The following is a 22,873-nucleotide window of genomic DNA, read 5'->3' on the forward strand; positions in this document are numbered from 1 at the left end:
ACGACATGCAAGCAGGGTGGTATGGATATCTAATAACAAATGTACATCAAACTACATTATTTCAAACAATAAATATTTATTCTTATTTACAGTTACATATACAATTGGGGTGTTACGTGCTTTATCATGGTGAGATAAAATTTCGGAAAAACAAAATTTTGTTTTAAATTTTTCTAGTATATGAGTTGTATCCATGAAATATTCAGTGGCACTCTTAAACGGTCTACTTATTCTAACTGTAGCAAACTGCCACCCAGAAAAATCATAAAATTCACTTAGTGGCCAAATGACAGGGTCTGACATAAATGTTATTGTTGCTATGTGATACTGTCTACCTATTGTATTACTTCAACGCATCATGGTTCATGACATTTCTTTTACCATCATAACCTCAGAGCAGTATTACTGAAGGACAAAGCAATCATACAACAGTCCAGTATATTTAACTCATACAGCGACCACATAACAATCAAGTATATTTAACTTATACATCATTTGCCAATGCAAGCCAGCAGCATGACAAATGTACAGATTGGTGCACAGCTTCACAAAGTTTCGTACAGAATCGAGTCCCCATGGCACACTGAAGCTATTCTTAATTATGCACGTAGTTTCTCAACTTGATGATGTGTTGTCAGGGGTCACAGCCTTCTTTCTTTCCTTCACAACATCATATTTTTCTGCATCTTGCGCTTTCAATACATACATAAATGCTGCTACTCCAAGTACGAGACTATAAAATATCACCTCGTGCTGCTTGTCATGAGAAAAGAATGCTTCCCTTTGGAGGCGCGCTTCATATTTAGCTTTATCTTTCTGTTTACGGGCAAAAGTTTCACCGTAATGTGCTTGCGTCCACTCGTCGAAGTCATATATAGGTGTCCTTCCAGTAGGTGCTGGGGGCTTAGCTCGGTGCATCCTCGATTTATAGAATTTCGCTTCTGGATCGTCTTCAACATCTACCGTTCCTGCAGATGCATACTGCGCCCCTGCAGTGTGCAGTATACCCTTGTCATACAATTTTCTCAGTTTCAAATTACCGAGAACTTCATACGCCGTTGTTATGTCACGAAATTTTTGGGATGCTTCTTCGCTTCCTTTATTTTTATCAGGGTGATATACCATTGACAATTTATAATATGCATTCTTAATGTCACTTTGTGTTGCTTTGGGTGTAAGACCTAAAGCATCGTAGTGAGATTTCATACGTTGTGGACTCGAAGTAAAAAACCTTTTCGGATGAAGATGACCCCCGAACTTTGTCGCCCGCAACAGATACATTGTGAGGATGTCTTCTTATTCTGTTGACATTATCAAAATTGCACAGCAGTCCGACATGCAACTTTCACAAACACTGTACCCACATCTTCCGACATTTCAAAACATCAACTGCACAGCTTAAAGATATTAATTTGTATGACTGCTGAGTGCTCAATCATACACTCTGATTTCCTACTTCTGGAAGGGATATGTACTCTAAAGTTCAGAAAAATATAAATTCTTATTGTTTACAGTTCGAAAATTATATATGATATTGAATAAATTAATTTGTGACAGTTTTAGATTAAAATATGAATTAACAGTTAGTTGTAATATAATGACAGGCCTACTTTAGAAGTGGAATGTCTTTACGTAGTACGTTTGGTTGTGTTAAGTAAAGCAAATAAAGCATGGGTTTGTTTTTGTTAGGTACTCGAAGGAATATGGAAAAGCGGTAGAATAGCGATTTGCTCATTTGTTCGAAGCATTTTATTGTAGTTCAAGAATGTCAAGACCAGAACACCAAGCGCCTCCTGAGGTGGTAAGTTTAATACCACCAACCACAATAAAAGTGTAGTGGTAATATTTTCAATTTCAGCGCCTTTCTCGTTTAATTTGCTTAAACGATAAGTCATCGAACGCCTACATTCACTGATACGTGTCTCTTGGTTAGCCCACCTCCCACACACATATTAATACATTGTCAACTTTTACGAAAATGTCATCAGGAATTGATGGTGTTCTAGATTACACCGTGAAGCAATGTAGGCTATTACAAACGTTTCACTGCCTCGTGCACGTACAATCAATTCATATTTTCTGACTGGCGCATTTCCAGAGTACCTAGAAATTTATTAAGTGACCCTATTCATAAGAAAGACAGATTAAATGTAGAAGCTATAACCCAAACGCCATATCAGGTTTTAGTAAAATCCAAAAAACGCAAATAAAATTTAGTGCCGTTCAACAGTTTCAGCAAATGACAACGTCAAATTACAAGTGTATGTAAATATGCAGTGTGTATTAAGAAAAAAGATTAGTTCATAAAAGCTAAAACAGCATTAAGTTACAATAATTTTGCAATAAAGTACGATATTAAAGTTATATAATTTTGAGCGAACCATGTTACATTATGTTAACAACTTTAAGGAAATTCCGGTACATTCTCCAAACAATTACCACTATTCCGTCATTCTCACATTCATAAAATTCATTAACTGATTTAAAAGTGTTAATGGATAACCAGCTGCACAATATGTGCTTAAATAAGTCTAAAGCAGCCTCTACCCATTGTAGAGGCAATTTACTGAACATTTTCATACCCGCCAGTTCATAGGTGCTCGATGATATAGTCTACAGTGAGGTATGTTGGTATGCCTATTATTCTTTGTACCCTTGGAGTGTAAATCCTGTCAAAGCTGAGATTGTGATGAGTCTTTGCATACAAGAGATTAAATAAAGGAACAGCTCTATTACAGTTAAGGTATTTGGTACCCAAGAACTTAAAAACTACCTAAACAGTCGTCTACTGGCAAATCTCTTAAACTGAATACAGATGGTTGGGTCTTACTATCATTGAGCACATATCCATTAGCTCAAAAACACCAGATTACCACCTGCAATATGGTGTCTTTAGTTGTAGTTCGAAACATATTGGAGTCTGAACTGACACTGAAAAAAGTTGTATTGTTGGAATAGAGAATGAAGTACACACACACACACACACACACACACACACACACACACACACACTGAATAGCCAAAGAAACTGATACATGTGCCTAATACCATGTACAGCCACTGCGAACATGCAGAAGTGCCACAACATGATCGGACATGAACTTGACTAATGTCTGAAATAGTGCTGGAGAGAATTGACAACATGAATCCTGCAACGCCATCCATAAATCTGCAAGAGTACGAGGGGTTGGGGATCTCTTCTGAACATCATGTTGGAAGGCATCCCAGATATGCTCAATAATGTTTGTCGGGGGAGTTTGATGACCAGCAGAAGTATTTAAACTCGGAAGAGTGTTCAAGGAGCCACTCTAACAATTATGGGCATGTGGGTTGTTGCCTTGTCCTGCTGGAATTTGCCAATCCATCGGAATGCACAATTGATGTGGAATAAAATAGCAAATTGTTTGTAATTGGAATAAATAACACAGGTCCCAATCTATCTTTGATCTCTACTTTTCAATGCAGACAATTTGCTTATGATTATTAAAAAATAATTCAGGTATGTTACCAACTTTAAACTAATTCGTTGAGAAGAGAATCACTCTACGCAGCCGAAGGCCTTGCTAAGTAATGTAGTCCTATAATAGGTTATTGAAATTTGTAGACGAAAACAAAATTCTCACTGATACTCAGCATGGATTCATGAAAAAGAAAGCTCCAAGTAGCCTATACGGAATTAGACGCAATGAGTAAAAGTGTTCGCATTGTACTTAACAAGAAAAATAAATTTATGTGCACAGAAGGAAAATATTAAGACGTGTTTCTGAGATGCAAAAATTCTAAAAGTATTTCCTCAAGGATTCATTCATTAAGTAATGAATAAGCACCTCTAAATTCTAGTCAACACAATCTGGAACCACAACACCCCAATTCAGTAGTTAACCTTTCCTCCAAACCTCTCTCCCAATCCGAAACCTCTGTCCTATCCAAAGGCCTCGCCTTCAGCCCCACTCCCAGATTAAACCAAACAACCCTCGTCAAAGATTTATTGTCCTACACTCGTAGTCTCTGCTGGAAATATCACTTTGCCATAAAGAAAAATAATCCTAATCCTACTCCCAATGATCCAACTCCCCAAGACACTATCCAAATTGAACCCTGCCTGGAACAATTCCGTCCTCCATCACAGCGGGACCCACCTACTCTTCCTCAAAATCGCCCTCTCCAAACCTTCCAGGATTTCTCACTTCCAGCCTTGCCTCTCAGTCTTTCTTGAAAAACCTTAATCCTACTCAACATCACCACAGCTGAAGCCCAGGCTATCATTGATCTGAAAGCTGACCGATCCATCGTCATTCTTTCGGCGGACAAGGGTTCCACAACCGTGGTACATGATGGTCGGGAGTATGTGGCTGAGGGAATGCGTCATCTTTGAGACAACACTACATATAAAGTTTGCCAAGGTAATTCCATTCCTGATGTCAAGGCGAAGCTTCAAGGAATCCTCAGAACCTTAGGCCCCCTACAAAACCTTTCACCTGACTCCATCAACCTCCTGACCCCACCGACACCCCGCACCCCTACCTTCTACCTTCTTCCTAAAATTCACAAACCCAATCATCCCGGCTGCCCCATTGTAGCTGGTTACCAAGCCCCCACAGAACGTATCTCTGCCTACGTAGATCAACACCTTCAACCCATTACATGCAGTCTCCCATCCTTCATCAAAGACACCAACCACTTTCTCGAACGCCTGGAATCCTTACCCAATCTGTTTCCCCCGGAAACCATCCTTGTAACCATTGATGCCACTTTCTTATACACAAATATTCCGCACGTCCAGGGCCTCGCTGCGATGGAGCACTTCCTTTCACGCCGATCACCTGCCACCCTACCTAAAACCTCTTTCCTCATTACCTTAGCCAGCTTCATCCTGAGGCACAACTTCTTCACTTTCGAAGGCCAGACATACCAACAATTAAAGGGAACAGCCATGGGTACCAGGATGGCCCCCTCGTACGCCAACCTATTTATGGTTCGCTTAGAGGAAGCCTTCTTGGTTACCCAGGCCTGCCAACCCAAAGTTTGGTACAGATTTATTGATGACATCTTCATGATCTGGACTCACAGTGAAGAACAACTCCAGCATTTCCTCTCCAACCTCAACTCCTTTGGTTCCATCAGATTCACCTGATCCTACTCCAAATCCCATGCCACTTTCCTCGACATTGACCTCCATCTGTCCAATGGCCAGCTTCACGCGTCCATCCACATCAAACCCACCAACAAGCAACAGTACCTCCATTACGACAGCTGACACCCATTCCACATCAAACGGTCCCTTCCCTACAGCCTAGGTCTTCGTGGCAAACGAATCTGCTCCAGTCTGGAATCCCTGAACCATTACACCAACAACCTGAAAACAGCTTTTGCATCCCGCATCTACCCTCCCGACCTGGTACAGAAGCAAATTACCAGAGCCACTTGCTCATCCCCTCAAACCCAGAACCTCCCACAGAAGAACCCCAAAAGTGCCCCACTTGTGACAGGATACTTTCCGGGACTGCATCAGACTCTGAATGTGGCTCTCCAGCAGGGATACGACTTGCTCAAATCCTGCCCTGAAATGAGATCCATCCTTCATGAAATCCTCCCCACTCCACCAAGAGTGTCTTTGCGCCGTCCACCTAACCTTCGTAACCTGTTAGTTCATCCCTATGAAATCCCCAAACCACCTTCCCTACCCTCTGGCTCCTATCCTTGTAACCGCCCCCGGTGTAAAACCTGTCCCATGCACCCTGCACCCTCCCACCACCACCTACTCTAGTCCTGTAACCCGGAAGGTGTACACGATCAAAGGCAGAGCCACCTGTGAAAGCACCCACGTGATTTACCAACTGACCTGCCTACACTGTGAAGCTTTCTATGTGGGAATGACCAGCAACAAACTGTCCATTCACATGAATGGACACAGGCAGGCAGTATTTGTTGGTAATGAGGATCACCCTGTGGCTAAACATGCCTTGGTGCACGGCCAGCACATCTTGGCACAGTGTTACACCGTCCGGGTTATCTGGATACTTTCCACTAACACCAACCTGTCAGAACTCCGGAGATGGGAACTTGCCCTTCAGTATATCCTCTCTTCTCGTTATCCACCAGGCCTCAACCTCTGCTAATTTCAAGTTGCCGCCGATCATACCTCACCTGTCATTCAACAACATCTTTGCCTCTGTACTTCCGCCTCGACTGACATCTCTGCCCAAACTCTTTGCCTTTACAAATGTCTGCTTGTGCCTGTGTATGTGCGGATGGATGTGTGTGTGTGTGCGAGTGTATACCTGTCCTTTTTTCCCCTAAAGAAAGGAGAAAATATAAAAATGCAGTAAATGAAGCAGGCAAAAGGGAATACAAACGTCTCAAAAATGAGATCAACAGAAAGTGCAAAATGGCTAAGCAGGGATGGCTAGAGGACAAATGTAAGGATGTAGAGGCTTGTCTCACTAGGGGTAAGATAGATACTGCCTACAGGAAAATTAAAAGAGACCTTTGGAGAGAAGAGAACCACTTGTATGAATATCAAGAGCTCAGATGGCAACCCAGTTCTAAGCAAAGAAGGGAAGGCAGAAAGGTGGAAGGAGTATATAGAGGGTTTATACAAGGGCGATGTACTTGAGGACAATATTATGGAAATGGAAGAGGATGTAGATGAAGATGAAATGGGAGATAAGATACTGCATGAAGAGTTTGACAGAGCACTGAAAGACCTGAGTCGAAACAAGGCCCCGAGAGTAGACAACATTCCATTAGAACTACTGATGGCCTTGGGAGAGCCAGTCATGACAAAACTCTGCCATCTGGTGAGCAAGATGTATGAGACAGGCGAAATACCCACAGACTTCAAGAAGAATATAATAATTCCAATACCAAAGAAAGCAGGTGTTGACAGATGTGAAAATTACCGAACTATCAGTTTAATAAGTCACAGCTGCAAAATACTAACGCGAATTCTTTACAGACGAATGGAAAAACTGGTAGAAGCGGACCTCGGGGAAGATCAGTTTGGATTCCGTAGAAATGTTGGAACACGTGTGGCAATACTAACCTTACGACTTATGTTAGAAGAAAGATTAAGAAAAGGCAAACCTACGTTTCTAGCATTTGTAGACTTAGAGAAAGCTTTTGACAACGTTAACTGGAATACTCTCTTTCAAATTCTGAAGGTGGCAGGGGTAAAATACAGGGAGCGAAAGGCTATTTACAATTAGTACAGAAACCAGATGGCAGTTATAAGAGTCGAGGGGCATGAAAGGGAAGCAGTGGTTGGGAAAGGAGTGAGACAGGGTTGTAGCCTGTCCCCGATGTTATTCAATCTGTATATTGAGCAAGCAGTAAAGGAAACAAAAGAAAAATTTGGAGTAGGTATTAAAATTCATGGAGAAGAAGTAAAAACTTTGAGGTTCGCCGATGACATTGTAATTCTGTCAGAGACAGCAAAGGACTTGGAAGAGCAGTTGAACGGAATGGACAGTGTCTTGAAAGAAGGATATAAGATGAACATCAACAAAAGCAAAACGAGGATAATGGAATGTAGTCGAATTAAATCGGGTGATGCTGAGGGGATTAGATTAGGAAATGAGACACTTAAAGTAGTAAAGGAGTTTTGCTATTTAGGTAGTAAAATAACTGATGATGGTCAAAGTAGAGAGGATATAAAATGTAGACTGGCAATGGCAAGGAAATCGTTTCTGAAGAAGAGAAATTTGTTAACATCGAGTATAGATTTAAGTGTCAGGAAGTCGTTTCTGAAAGTATTTGTATGGAGTGTGGCCATGTATGGAAGTGAAACATGGACGATAACCAGTTTGGACAAGAAGAGAATAGAAGCTTTCGAAATGTGGTGCTACAGAATAATGCTGAAGATAAGGTGGGTAGATCATGTAACTAATGAGGAGGTATTGAATAGGATTGGGGAGAAGAGAAGTTTGTGGCACAACTTGACTAGAAGAAGGGATCGGTTGGTAGGACATGTTTTGAGGCATCAAGGGATCACAAAGTTAGCATTGGAGGGCAGCGTGGAGGGTAAAAATCGTAGAGGGAGACCAAGAGATGAATACACTAAGCAGATTCAGAAGGATGTAGGTTGCAGTAGGTACTGGGAGAGGAAGAAGCTTGCACAGGATAGAGTAGCATGGAGAGCTGCATCAAACCAGTCTCAGGACTGAAGACCACAACAACAACAACAACAAGGTAAGTCTTTCCGCTCCCGGGATTGGAATGACTCCTTACCCTTTCCCTTCAAACCAACATCCTTTCATTTTTTCCGTTGGTTGCGGAAGCTTGAATTTTGTGTGTATGTTTGTGTTTGTTTGTGTGTCTATCAACCTTCCAGCACTTTCGTTTGGTTATGTGGACATGTGTCCGGAAACGCTTACTTTCCATGTTGGAGCTCATTTTATTACTTCTCTTCAAATCACATTACTCATGGAATGGAAACAAACAGCAACAGAATGCACCAGCGTGACTTCAAACACTTTGTTACAGGAAATGTTCAAAATGTTCTCCGTTAGCGAGGATACATGAATCCACCCTCCGTCACATGGAATCCCTGATGCGCTGATGCAGCCCTGGAGAATGGCGTATGGTATCACAGCCGTCCACAATACGAGCACAAAGAGTATCTACATTTGGTACCGGGGTTTCGTAGACAAGAGCTTTCAAATGCCCCCATAAATGAAAGTCAAGAGGGTTGAGGTCAGGAGAGCGTGGAGGCCATGGAATTGGTCCGCCTCTACCAATCCATCGGTCACCGAATCTGTTGTTGAGAAGCGTACGAACACTTCGACTGAAATGTGCAGGAGCTCCATCGTGCATGAACGACATGTTGTGTCGTACTTGTAAAGGCACATGTTGTAGCAGCACAGGTAGAGTATCTCGTATGAAATCATGGCGGTTAATCGAGGAAGTACAGTACATATTGACGAAACTAAAATGAGCTCTAACATGGAAATTAAGCATTTCCGGACACATGTCCACATAATATCTTTTCTTTATTTGTGTGTGAGGAATGTTTCCTGAAAGTTTGGCCGTACCTTTTTGTAACACCCTGTATAAGCAGCTGAAAAAAGAAAAAATCTACAGCCCAACTAAATATGTATAGTTGCAGAGTGGGGGTATAAACTCCTAATTAATTAATTTAAAAAAATGCCAAACTCCTGTCTTAAAGTGTTGGAAAAAAAAGTTTTTTAGGCATATTGCTTCAGAATGACTTCAAACAGCATAGGCATACCAAAAAAGTAAATGAGCACTTCAAAATATGTTATGGTCTATGTAACCCTGTTAAAATGAGTTTTTACATTATTCGAATTGCCTACTTTGCCCATGTTGACTGCATCCATTTGTACGGAATTATATTCTGACACAGTGCACCATCTAGTTCAGTCACTTTCATAACTCTGAAAAGAGCTGTAAGAGCAATACAACATGCTCAACAAACATTCTTGCATGCCCTTTTTTCAAAACCCATATGGTTTCCCTGTATCAGCTTATGAAGCTTTCACTATGAATAGTGCTATACAATTTTAAAACGGTCTTCTGCATAAGGTAAAAATTATATCATCATTCTGACTTTTCTTATTAAATCATTGCTTCCATTCAGTAGCAGAATTTTTAGAACATTTGAAACACAAGCAGTTTGAAATAATACAGTGCAGCTGCTCCAAGTAGTGCAAGCTCTTTTATGGATACAGCAAAAAAAATTCGTGAATTTGCTGAAATAATATTGTTTCGTACTTTATGTAAGTGTGTGTGTGTGTGTGTGTGTGTGTGTGTGTGTATTTTGTGCTGAATCCTACAACCTGAAAGGATTTGGTTGGGTGAACAAATAAATAAAAATGAGTATTCAAAATAATGTGAAGCACATCTTTTGACTTATTTGTTTTATTTTTCAGTTTTACAATGAGCAGGAGGCAAAGAAATACACCCAAAAGTAAGTTAATACAGGTTGTTCCAAACCCCTTTGAAATGCATAGTTTGACAAGCAGATTGTAAAATTACCAACAATTATTACCAACAATTTTTATTTCACTTTCAGCTCCAGAATGATTGATATTCAAGTGCAGATGTCGGAACGTGCAATAGAGCTTTTAGCACTACCAGATGACAATCCATGCTTGCTTCTGGACCTGGGCTGTGGATCAGGATTAAGTGGTAGTGTGCTTGAAGATGCAGGGCACATATGGATTGGTGTTGATATAGCCCAGGCCATGTTAGGTATTCCAACTCGTGAAATACAAATTAAATGGCTCTTTGAGGGTGGAAATGTATTCTTGTGTGTGTGTGTGTGTGTGTGTGTGTGTGTGTGTGTATGTGTATGTGTATGTGTGTGTGTGTGTGTGTGTGTGTGTGTGGGCGCGCGCGCGCGCGCGCAACTTCATTATTTTTCATATGACGTGCAGCATAGATTTTTAGATATATTGTTCAAACAATGGAAAATCCAGGATGGAATGTAGCAATATTAGAGAAGGAAAGTTGCTACTCACCATATAGTGGAGGTGCTGAGTCACAGATAGGCATAATAAAAGTCTCTCACAATTATAGCTTTCGGCCATTAAGGCCTTTGTCAACTACACACACAAAAACACACACACACACACACACACACACACACACACACACACACAAATGCAACTCGCACACACAATTGCATTCTCAAGCATCTGGAACCACACTGTGAGCAACAGCACCAGTGCATGATAGGAGTGGTGATATATATGATATATTATTCTGTACATGTAGAAAATTTGGAGTCACGAAGGATATTAGACACCAATCATTGGCTTTGATAAGTGTTGTAATGTTAATGGCTGCTGCAACATCACCTTTTGGTGCATATTTTCACAATTTGGTCATTGCTTAGTGGCACAAAAAATAAGAACATGATTATGGTGACAGACTGACCTTTACCTTAGTCTGAGGTCTAAGTTAGGCTTGTAGGTTGGAGCTTGGTAGTGAGTTGCCAAAGTCAGTGAATATGAAAACAAAAAACTTGGTTGTGGTGACAGGCTGATATGTAGCTTAGACCGTTAGGAAAAAATTGCCACTGATAACACGTTATAGTCGCCATGTTGCTTACAACATTTGTCACATTTCCTGTGTTACTGGTCAGAACTGGCAACCTAGTATGGAGTATTCCTCTTTATCCAAAATGTTGTCTGTGTTCCAGATTTGTACACTCTGTACATAACACTACAGTATCATGTCCATTGTAAGGAAGGTACAACAATTTAACACAAGTTCTGTGTTGTACATTGCAAAAGAAACAGTGTATTCTTTGAGATACATCTAAAAAGTTCTTTCCTGTTGTTGTTGTTGTTGTTGTTGTTGTGGTCTTCAGTCCTGAGACTGGTTTGATGCAGCTCTCCATGCTACTCTATCCTGTGCAAGCTTCTTCATCTCCCAGTACCTACTGCAGCCTACATCCTTCTGAATCTGCTTAATGTATTCATCTCTTGGTCTCCCTCTACGATTTTTACCCCCCACACTGCCCTCCAATGCTAAATTTGTGATCCCTTGATGCCTCAAAACATGTCCTACCAACCGATCCCTTCTTCTAGTCAAGTTGTGCCACAAACTTCTCTTTTCCCCAATCCTATTCAATACCTCCTCAGTAGTTACGTGATCTACCCACCTTATCTTCAGCATTCTTCTGTAGCACCACATTTCGAAAGCTTCTATTCTCTTCTTGTCCAAACTATTTATCATCCATGTTTCACTTCCATACATGGCTACACTCCATACAATACTTTCAGAAACGACTTCCTGACACTTAAATCTATACTCGATGTTAACAAATTTCTCTTCTTCAGAAACGATTTCCTTGCCATTGCCAGTCTACATTTTATATCCTCTCTACTTCGACCATCATCAGTTATTTTACTACCTAAATAGCAAAACTCCTTTACTACTTTAAGTGTCTCATTTCCTAATCTAATTCCCTCAGCATCACCCGATTTAATTTGACTACATTCCATTATCCTCGTTTTGCTGTTGTTGATGTTCATCTTATATCCTTCTTTCAAGACACTGTCCATTCCGTTCAACTGCTCTTCCAAGTCCTTTGCTGTCTCTGACAGAATTACAATAGTTCTTTCCTATGCAACAAAATTTATTACTTGGGTTTTACAACATTCAGCCGTTGTAGCTCAAGAATACATTATCCTTTGAATTGTTTTCATAATCTGAGTAGGTACATCTGTTCATAAAGTGGAAAACCTTGTTTTGATATCATTAAAACTGCTGACAAAGACTTGGTACCTACAGTAGGAGGATTATTGTCTGCTAGTTTTTCAAACTATATTGTAGTTTCACGTTTGGAAACACTCATAACAGGAATTCGAAGTGTTGCTAACTGTGTAGTTTTAATATATGTTGACTCCACTGCATGTACGAGCCGTGTTTTTTAAGTAAGTACCGTTTTGAAATTTAAAAAAGACATGCTAAGATATTTCAATAATTTTATTTTTAGATGAAAGCCTGTGCCTTAATCTACTTTTATATATAATTTCCGTCAATATTGAGGCACTTGTCATAATGTTGTACCAGTTATTGAATACCCTCCTCATAGAAGGCTGTGAATACCCTCCCTCATAGAAGGCTGCCACCTGACTTGTTAACCACTGCATCACCACTGTTTTGACTTCATCATCGTCTTGAAGACACTGACTGCCCAGGTGTTTCTTCAAGTGCAGGAACAGACGGTAGTCACTGGGTGCAGGATCGGGGCTGTACGGAGGATAATTTCGAGTTTTCCATCGAAAACATGTGATGAGATCTTTGATCTGATTCGCCAAATGCAGACGGGCATTGTCTTGCAGCAAAACGATGCCCTTGTTCAACTTCCATGGACTGTTGCTTGGATTCTGGTGTGACGTAGGCCACCCATGTTTCATCGCTCGTAACAATTTGGCTTAAGAAATAACCACCGTCATTGTGGTACCGCTCAAGAAAAGTCAATGCGCTGTCTAAACGTTTGGTTTTGTGCACATCCATCAACATTCTTGGTACCCAATGTGTGCACAATTTTCGGTAATTCAAGTGCTTGAACACAATGCCATACAAACCACTACGAGAAACATTAGGAAAGTCATTCCACAAGGAGCAAATTGTAAAGCGCCTGTTTTCTCTCACCTTATTGTCCACTTCCTGCACCAAACTTTCATTAACGACCAAAGGACGCCCATTCCATTGTTCATCATGCACATTTGTGCGGCCATCTTTAAATGCTCTCACCCAGTTTCTTACCATTCCATCACTCATAATGTTTTCTCTGTAAACTGCACAGATCTCACGATGAATATCGATCGCTTTTAGGCCTTTAACACTAAGAAATCTTATAACAGCCCGTACTTCACAGTTGGTGGGACTCACGATTATCGGAGGCATCTTAAACACTCAGTACACAATGTAAACAAGGAAGCATCAGACTCTAATGGCGTCAGCGCGTAAATTAAGGTACAGGCTTTTGTGTAAAAATAAAATTATTGGGATATCTTAAAAAAAATTTTAATTTCAAAACAGTACTTACTTAAAAAACATGCCTCGTACCTCATCTCAGCTCTGTTCCCATGCTGTCTGATCAAAAAAGTATAAGTTCTGTGGCTCACATTCAGTTGCAGCTACATTTATCTGTTTCCTCAATTTTACAATGCTGCTACAAATCCATAATTCTGTTTGCATTTCTGCCACCTATTCACTATATCAGATTTCATGATTGAGGACATAAATTTGTATTTCATAGGATTTTTTAAAATCTGTTGCTGTTTTCGTTTTCCTTGTGCCAGTTTTGTGTGTGTGTGTGTGTGTGTGTGTGTGTGTGTGTGTGTGTGTGTGTGTGTCCTAGTAGATTCCACCTTTCCAGATTTTCAAGAGTCATTCAGCACCACCACAATGTTGAATTGATTATCAAGATTAGACCATACTGAAAATGTCCACTAATAAACAACCAGATCAAAGAAATTTTCACTTGTAGAACTTAGCGTTATACCATCGTTGTTCATACTAAGGTGGATTTGCCGGTTACCATCAGATTTTCACTGTTCAGCACTGTTGGCTATGGGTAGTACTTAGATTAGATTAGATTAATACTAGTTCCATGGATCATGAATACGATATTTCGTAATGATGTGGAACGAGTCAAATTTTCCAATACATGACATAATTAAGTTAATTTAACAACATACTTAAGTTAATATAACAACTTTTTTATTTTTTTGTGTGTTTTTTAATTTATTTTTATTTTTTAAATTTTTTTTTTCTTAATTTATATCTAAAAATTAGATGGGTGACTGTCCACTTATTCCGCATGCTGTTAACAGTTTTCCCTTTGGCTTTACAGCAGAAGGGACAAAAGTGGTGAGAGCTTAAAGTCCATGATCGCCAGTCTTTGCACCACTGTCCTGTATTATGTTCCAAACCTCTGAGCGTCTTGTGAAATCAGGGCATGCGATACTGTTGATAGTGATCCATCTGTTGGATGGGGCCGGCCGAAGTGGCCGTGCGGTTAAAGGCGCTGCAGTCTGGAACCGCAAGACCGCTACGGTCGCAGGTTCGAATCCTGCCTCGGGCATGGATGTTTGTGATGTCCTTAGGTTAGTTAGGTTTAACTAGTTCTAAGTTCTAGGGGACTAATGACCTCAGCAGTTGAGTCCCATAGTGCTCAGAGCCATTTGAACCATTTGTTGGATGGGTGTACTAAGCTTGGCAGTCCCCTTGGTGCTCATAGGGACAAGCAGATTATGTACCAACCTCAGCTTTCATATTCTCCCTTCTCTCATCATCTCCAGCACAAATATGACACTACACTATCCATTACAGTCATCTACAATTAATAGATACTTACACACACAGCTCTCAACTTTGTGAAGAGAAGTGTGTGAGGGTGCAAAGGATAGGGAAAACCATTCCACTTCGGTGACTGAACCTGCCTTTTGGGGTCTCCTAGCCATTCACACCATACAGCTTTACTTCAGCATGTTAGAGTGGATGGTGAATTTTCAACAGAAATGGAGTATGTGTCCTGAGGATGTGTAACAGGATTGTTAATGTTTCCTATACATGCAAATGATTTACGAGCTAGTTAGCAGTATTCTGATTTGCCTCTGATGAAGTTGTTTCTTAGAGGAAAGTATTATCCCAGAACGTTTTTAAGGAATTACAAAAATGGCTTAGGAGAAGCAGGGCCACGTGTGAAAGCTTCCAAGTCATATACTAGTTCCACTGCAATTTCTGCACAATATTTTACGTGGAGGTGACAACCAGTCAACTGCCCACCCAAATGAGTGGCCATTCCCAAAGTGTTATCAAGAGCAGAATTGTCACCCAGTGGGGCAGAACATGCTGCTGACCATAACATTGCTGAATTTGAATTTCTACTTCTCAGCCTGTGCCATCTGGATCCTTTCCTGTAGCACCAGCTTTACTGAACTATGTAGATGAGAGTTATCCTCGTAACACATCCTTTGTCCACCATAATGCTCCTGTCCTCAACCTCCTCTAACCTTCTGCAACCCACCTCCTCTTCTTCAAAGTCTCCCTTTTCCCTTGTTCCGTTACCCCTCCCAGTCCACTACCCCACGTCGTCGTCGTCATCTTCTTCATCGTCATGTGCTGCAAAAACTCGCCAATTCCAGTGATTTTGTGTTGCATTCCTGTATCCTGTGTACCATCTGCTTCTCTGTACCATATTCCTATCTTGTACACATGCTACCTCCCTCCGAGATGTTAGCTATCTTTCCCCCTCCGCCTCCCTCATTTCTCATCTGACCCACTTCACATAACACATCCCCCTCACCTGCCTGCCGGTGTGTGTGTGGGGTGGGGGTGGGGGGGCGGTGTGGGAGGGGGGGGGGGCGAGATCTGCCAATAGACAAAAAATAAAATAAAAATAAAGCCACTGTGGGCCAGTAGCATAACTGTGAAGATATTCTGTATCATCAAATCGGACAAAAATGTGGTACGCTGTCAAATTTTGTTCAGAAATCTAGAAAAACATAATCTACATACTAGTTCCACTGCAATTTTTGCACAATATTTTACCTATTCACCTGCATCTAATATGTGGAAGATACGTGTGTGTGAAAAGCACAAGCTATGTTTCCTATTAGTAGTTTTAGCTTTACCCATGCTGGTTCTTTGAGAGAGGCTTCTTTTTAACCAGGAATGTTGTAGTGTTAAAGTTTACAATGTGCTCTAGTATTCTGCAGCAGATAATGTTACAGATTTCACCCTACAAGTTATGAATACCAGTATGTTGCTTAACCTTTAATCTTCCACAGACAGACAACCACTTGCTGCATGAGAGGCTGACAAATATGGTTTGTAAAAGGGAATAATTCTTAAGCATATTCCATGCAAAATTGAATAGTATTTGTCAGATTTTTTGTCTTATTTGATTCTAATTTACTTTCAGTAGCAAGTTGGACACAAAGCCAACTTCCACCACAGTAGTATAAGTTTATATGCCAACACAGATGATGAAGAAATTTGAAGAAGGCATGATGAGATAAAATAAATTATTCGAGTTGTTAATGTAAAGGAAAAATTTGTAATGGGGGACTGAAATGCTACAGCACGAAACAGAAGAGGTGGAAAAATTATTCGGGTTGTTAAGGTAGAGGAAAAATATGTAATGGGGGACTGAAATGCAACAGCAGGAAACAGAAGAGGAGAAAAATAGTAGGAGCATATGGACTGGAGGAAAGGAATGAAAGAGGAACCTGTCTGGTAAAATTTTTCATAGAACATAATTTAATTATTGCTAACACTTGGTTTAAGAGTCGTCTAAGAAGGCTCTATATGTGGAAGAGACCTGGAGACACTGGATGATTTCAGATTGATTGTATAATGGGAAGGCAGATGTTTCAAAATCGGGTTTTAAATTGAAAGAATAGTACAGGGGGGCAATGTATACTCATACATTAATCAATCACAGATTAACACTGAAAGAAAGTACAAAAAGAAAGTAAGGAGATGGGACCTGGGCAAGTTGAAAGAACGAGAAATTATTGTTTCAGAGGTGGTATTACGCAACACACGTTTAACTAAACTGGGGACAGGAATACAATGACGACAATATTATGAAAAGAATAGATTGCTACTTGACATATTGAGAAGTTGACCTGCAGATAGGCACAACAAAAAGACTTCTATATATTTGATCTTTTGGTAAAAAGGTCTTCTTGTAAAATGGAAACCAAACACACAAACACAACTCAAAAACACATGATGACTTTTTCTATCCACTGGGCTGGACTGCATACAGATACTGTGCATGATGGGGAAGCAGTCTGTGGGTGATGGGGGTAAGTAAGAGACTCAGCTGGGAGAGGGGTAGCACGGTAGGTGTGGTGGAAGTTGTAGTGCTTCTTGTGGGAGCTTGCAGGAAGGTGGTGGGGGGCAGGGTATCTGTCGTAGGTGCAGTCGGGAAGTTTGAGGGAGGAGGGAGAGGAGAGCATAAAAGGAGAGAAGCAGAGGAGAGGGAAAAGACTAGTGGGCATGACAAGCAACAAGCTGTCTGTCTGCATGAATGGCAACTGACAAACTGTAACCAAGGGTCAGCTGGACCATCCAGTTGCTGAAAGTGCTGCTCAACACAGTGTGCTTCACTTCCGTGACTGCTTCATAGCCTTGCACCATTTGTATCCTTCCTACAAACATCAGGTGCTCTGAATTGCTCAGGTGGGAGTCTTCCTGCACTATGTTCCACATTCCTGTAATTGACGTGGCTTTAACGTTTGCTGGTCCCTGACCTTCACATTACCTATTCCCTTCCCTGCTCCCACTCCAGCACTGCACAGCTTTCTATTCCATCAACACACCCACTAGTCTTTTTTCCACCTATACTTATCTTGTTTACCACTACCCCCGCCCCCTTTCCCAATTCCTTGAGACTGCAACTAGCATCCTACCCTGTCCCCACCACATCCCTGCACACACCTGCAAGTAGTACTAAACCTCCCCCACCTCCCTACCTCAGTCTCCTCTTTACCCCACCATGCACAGATCGCTTTCTATCAGGCACAGCTGGTGTACGCATTCAGACCTCAGCAACCACTGTGTGTGTGTGTGTGTGTGTGTGTGTGTGTGTGTGTGTGTGTGTGTGTGTGCGCGCCTTCTACATTAGAAGTCTTTTGGCCAAAAAATGAAATGTGTAGCAGTCTTTTTGTTATGCCTGTCTGCAACTTGACGTCTCCTCCATATGGTAAGTAGCAGTACATCCTTTTCAATATATTATTGTTATTCCATCCTGGATGTTCCATTGTTTGGACACGAATACTGTAATAGGTGAAAGATGAGGTTTGGGAGGTGAAATAGTGAAGGCAGCAGAGGATCAAATAGGTAAGATGAGAAGGCATACTAGATAGCCTTTAATAACACAGGAAATATTGAACTGAATTGACAAAAGACGAAAATATAAAAATGCAGCAAATGAAGCAGAAGAACGGGAATACGGATGTTTAAGAAATGAGATTGGCAGAAAGTGCAGAATAACTAAGCAAGAATGGCAAGGCTGTAGGAGCATGTACAACTAGGGGAAAAGTGAATACCACCCATAGGAAGGTTAAATAAACCTTTTGAGAAAAGAAAAGCAATGGTATGAATATAAAGAGGTCAGGTGGAAAGGCACTGCTGAGCAAAGAAGGAAATGTAGAAAGGTGGAAGAACTGTATAGATGGGCTCCACAAGGAAAATAAACTGGAATGCAATGTTATAGAAAGGGAGGAGGAAGTAGATGAAGATGAGATGGGGAATATGGTACTGCAAAAAGAATTTGACAGAGAATGGAAAGACGTAAGCCAAAACAAGGCCCCTGGAGTAGACAACTTTCTCTCAGAACAGCTGATATCATCGGAAGAACTGTTCCAGCTGGTGTACAAGATACACGAGACGGGGGAAATGCCCTCAGACTTGAGGAAGAATGTAATAATTCATATTTCAAAGAAAGAAGGTGCTGACAGGAGTGAGTATTACTGAACTACCACTTTAGTAAGTCATGGTTTCAAAATGCTGACATGAATTATTTGCAGAAGAATGGAAAAACTGGTAAAAACCAACCTCAGGGGAGATCATTTTGGGTTCCAGAAAACTGTAGGAATGTGCGAGACAGTACTGATCATATGACTCAGGAGAAGAGTTAAAGAAAGAAAAATTTGCATATTGTGGTGTTACAAATCACTTTGGTAGAGTAATGTGTAAGCCTACATCCATCTAGTCTACGAATGATGGTTGCAATCTGTAAATGATATCGTGATCTATTAATAAAGACTAGGAAACTGTATGGAGATTGCTTCCATGTTTCATTTTTGTGTCATAGCTTGAGAGCTCAACTTCTGTGCATGTTCCTTAAGTTTCAAATAGAAAGAGTAGTTGTATTTCTTTGTGCCAGTATGTGGAGGTAGTGAGAGAACAACCTTATTGTGTTACCAATGAAAATGTTATACATGCTCAAGCATTTCAGTTCCAGCAATACACACGATTGCAACACCTAGTGTGAAGTCCGATCATCCTGCTCTATCACGGTCGTACCTAAACCAATTTCAGGTGCAGACATTGACAACTACAAGATGAGAAGTCAAATCTGAACTCACACATGTAAAGGGGAACAAAGCAGTGTGTAGCATTTGTGTAGTCAAAGAAAGTGTTTGACAATGTTGACTTGAATACAGTATTGGAAATTCTGAAGGTAGTGGGGATAAAATACAGGGAGCAAAAGGGATTCACAGCTTGTTCACAAACCAGACTGCAGTTGTAAGAATTGACTGACATTAAAGAGAAGCCATAGTTGGGAAGGGTGTAAGACAGGGTTGTAGCCTACCCCCAATGATATTCAGTCTGTGCGTTGAACAAACTGTAAAGGAACCAAATAAAAATTTGGAGAATGAATTAAAGTATGGTGAGAAGAAATAAAGACTTTGAGGTTTCCCAGTGACATTGTAATTCCAGCAGAGGGAACAAAGGATTTGAAAGAGCAGTTGAATGGAATGGTCAGTGTCTTGAAAAGAAGTTATAAGATGAATAACAACAGAAAAAAAACAAGAGTGGTGGAATGTAGTTGAATTAAACTGTGCAGTGTTGGGAATTATATTACAAAATAAAATGCTGAAAGTAGATGATGTGTTTTGCTACCTGGTCAGTAAAATAACTTCTGAGGCGCAAAGCTGAGAGCAACTCAAATGCAGATTGGTAATGGCAAGAAAACTGTTTCTGAAGAAAAGAAATTTGTTAATCTCTAATATACACTCCTGGAAATTGAAATAAGAACACCGTGAATTCATTGTCCCAGGAAGGGGAAACTTTATTGACACATTCCTGGGGTCAGATACATCACATGATCACACTGACAGAACAACAGGCACATAGACACAGGCAACAGAGCATGCACAATGTCGGCACTAGTACAGTGTATATCCACCTTTCGCAGCAATGCAGGCTGCTATTCTCCCATGGAGATGATCGTAGAGATGCTGGATGTAGTCCTGTGGAACGGCTTGCTATGCCATTTCCACCTGGTGCCTCAGTTGGACCAGCGTTCGTGCTGGACGTGCAGACTGCGTGAGACGACGCTTCATCCAGTCCCAAACATGCTCAATGGGAGACAGATCCAGAGATCTTGCTGGCCAGGGTAGTTGACTTACACCTTCTAGAGCACGTTGGGTGGCACGGGATACATGCGGACGTGCATTGTCCTGTTGGAACAGCAAGTTCCCTTGCCGGTCTAGGAATGGTAGAACGATGGGTTCGATGACGGTTTGGATGTACCGTGCACTATTCAGTGTCCCCTCGACGATCATCAGTGGTGTACGGCCAGTGTAGGAGATCGCTCCCCACACCATGATGCCGGGTGTTGGCCCTGTGTGCCTCGGTCGTATGCAGTCCTGATTGTGGCGCTCACCTGCACGGCGCCAAACACGCATACGACCATCATTGGCACCAAGACAGAAGCGACTCTCATCGCTGAAGACGACACGTCTCCATTCGTCCCTCCATTCACGCCTGTTGCGACACCACTGGAGGCGGGCTGCACGATGTTGGGGCGTGAGCGGAAGACGGCCTAACAGTGTGCGGGACCGTAGCCCAGCTTCATGGAGACGGTTGCGAATGGTCCTTGCTGATACCCCAGGAGCAACAGTGTCCCTAATTTGCTGGGAAGTGGCGGTGCGGTCCCCTACGGCACTGCGTAGGATCCTACGGTCTTGGCGTGCATCCGTGCGTCGCTGCGGTCCGGTCCCAGGTCGACGGGCACGTGCACCTTCCGCCGACCACTGGCGACAACATCGATGTACTGTGGAGACCTCACGCCCCACGTGTTGAGCAATTCGGCGGTACGTCCACCCGGCCTCCCGCATGCCCACTATACGCCCTCGCTCAAAGTCCGTCAACTGCACATACGGTTCACGTCCACGCTGTCGCGGCATGCTACCAGTGTTAAAGACTGCGATGGAGCTCCGCATGCCACGGCAAACTGGCTGACACTGACGGCGGCGGTGCACAAATGCTGCGCAGCTAGCGCCATTCGACGGCCAACACCGCGGTTCCTGGTGTGTCCGCTGTGCCGTGCGTGTGATCGTTGCTTGTACAGCCCTCTCGCAGTGTCCGGAGCAAGTATGGTGGGTCTGACACACCGGTGTCAATGTGTTCTTTTTTCCATTTCCAGGAGTGTAGATTCAAGTTTTAGAAAGTCTTTTCCGAAGGTATTTGCCTGGAGTGTACCCTTACATAGGTGTGAAGCATGGACGTTAAGCATTTCAGACAAGAAGAGAATAGAAGTTTTTGAAATGTGGTGCTATACTAGAATCTGAAGATTAATATGTAAAATAAAGGAAAAACAACCACTCACCCGTAACAGAGTGACATGTAGCAAATGGAAATATGCACAGAAAACTATTTTAAACTAGTGTTCGAGCATTTGTCCTTTCTCTAGTAGAAGCACACACATTCATGTGCACAACCACAGAGACTTCCAAACACACTCACCCGTAGCCATGACGAGACTGACTGTTGATTGTCGAAAGCAGTCCCCTGGACAGATCGGAGTATGTAGGGGCTAGGGATTGACACACAAGGTGAGGATTTAGGGGAGTAGTGTGAGACAGGTGTCTCCATAGATGACTCGCTGGCTGCACAACAAGATGGAGGGTGCTCAGAGGGTAGATTATATAAAAGATAAAAGGTTGGGAGAGGAGTAGAAGGGAAGTGAGGAAAGAAGAGGAAAGTGAAGATGAGAGGGAAGAAGTGGTGTAGACAGAAGAGGAGGAAAAAGGAAAGGTGGAGCAGTGGGAAACAGTTAGTGGAGGTTGGCATTGCAAGAGTGCATGGTATGCTGAAGAGACTATTCACACCTGCCTAGTTCAGAGATACTAATGCAAGAATGGAGTATCCAAATGGCTAATGTAGTGAAGCAATTTCTGTTGAAGTCATTTGTGTTGCAGTGGGTACTGCAAGATCAAGTTTGCAGTTTGGCACAATTTTGCAGCAGTTGTTCATGCTGGTTAACTGTCAGGCCCACATAGAGTGTTGTACAGTAATTGCTGCATGTTGTTGTTGTTGTTGTTGTCTTTGTCTTCAGTTCGAAGGCTGGTTTGATGCAGCTCTTCATGCTACCCTATCCTGTGCAAGCCTCTTCACCTCCAAGTTACTACTGCAGCCTACATCCTTCTGAACCTGCTTGCTGTATTCATCTCTTGGTCTCCCTCTCTGATTTTTACCCTCCCTGTTTCCCAGCAGTATTAAATTGGTTGATCCCTTGATGTCTCGGTATGTGTTCTACCAACCAGGCCCCTTCACCTAGTTAGGTTGTGCCACAAATTTTTCTTCTCTTCAATTGTATTCAGTATCTCCTCATTAGTTACATGACCTACCCATCTTCAGCATTTTT

At 41.8% G+C, this 22,873-nt stretch overlaps 2 protein-coding genes across 2 annotated transcripts in view; one reads left to right on the top strand and one right to left on the bottom strand.

Moving 5' to 3' along the window:
- Window positions 1–424: 424 nt before the first annotated feature.
- On the bottom strand, window positions 425–1,398 carry LOC126203127 (dnaJ homolog subfamily C member 30, mitochondrial-like). The gene has a single exon (XM_049937374.1). The coding sequence runs from the start codon at window positions 1,279–1,281 to the stop codon at window positions 616–618; it is 666 nt and encodes a 221-aa protein (XP_049793331.1). The 5' UTR covers window positions 1,282–1,398; the 3' UTR covers window positions 425–615.
- Window positions 1,399–1,640: 242 nt separating this feature from the next.
- LOC126203135 (probable 18S rRNA (guanine-N(7))-methyltransferase) overlaps window positions 1,641–22,873 on the top strand; it is a 55,648-nt gene continuing 34,415 nt past the window's right edge. The window contains exons 1-3 of the mRNA XM_049937383.1: window positions 1,641–1,801; window positions 9,891–9,928; window positions 10,034–10,212. Of these exons, the coding sequence (XP_049793340.1) occupies window positions 1,766–1,801; window positions 9,891–9,928; window positions 10,034–10,212 (253 nt within the window). The 5' untranslated portion in view covers window positions 1,641–1,765. The remainder of the gene's footprint in view (window positions 1,802–9,890; window positions 9,929–10,033; window positions 10,213–22,873) is intronic.

This window comes from Schistocerca nitens, chromosome 9, assembly GCF_023898315.1.
Source record: "Schistocerca nitens isolate TAMUIC-IGC-003100 chromosome 9, iqSchNite1.1, whole genome shotgun sequence".
NCBI classification, from domain to species: Eukaryota; Metazoa; Arthropoda; class Insecta; order Orthoptera; family Acrididae; genus Schistocerca; species Schistocerca nitens.

Bases quoted from the DNA above. Each gene is read 5' to 3' on its own strand.
- LOC126203127 (XM_049937374.1), bottom strand. From the start codon at position 1,281: ATGTATCTGTTGCGGGCGACAAAGTTCGGGGGTCATCTTCATCCGAAA.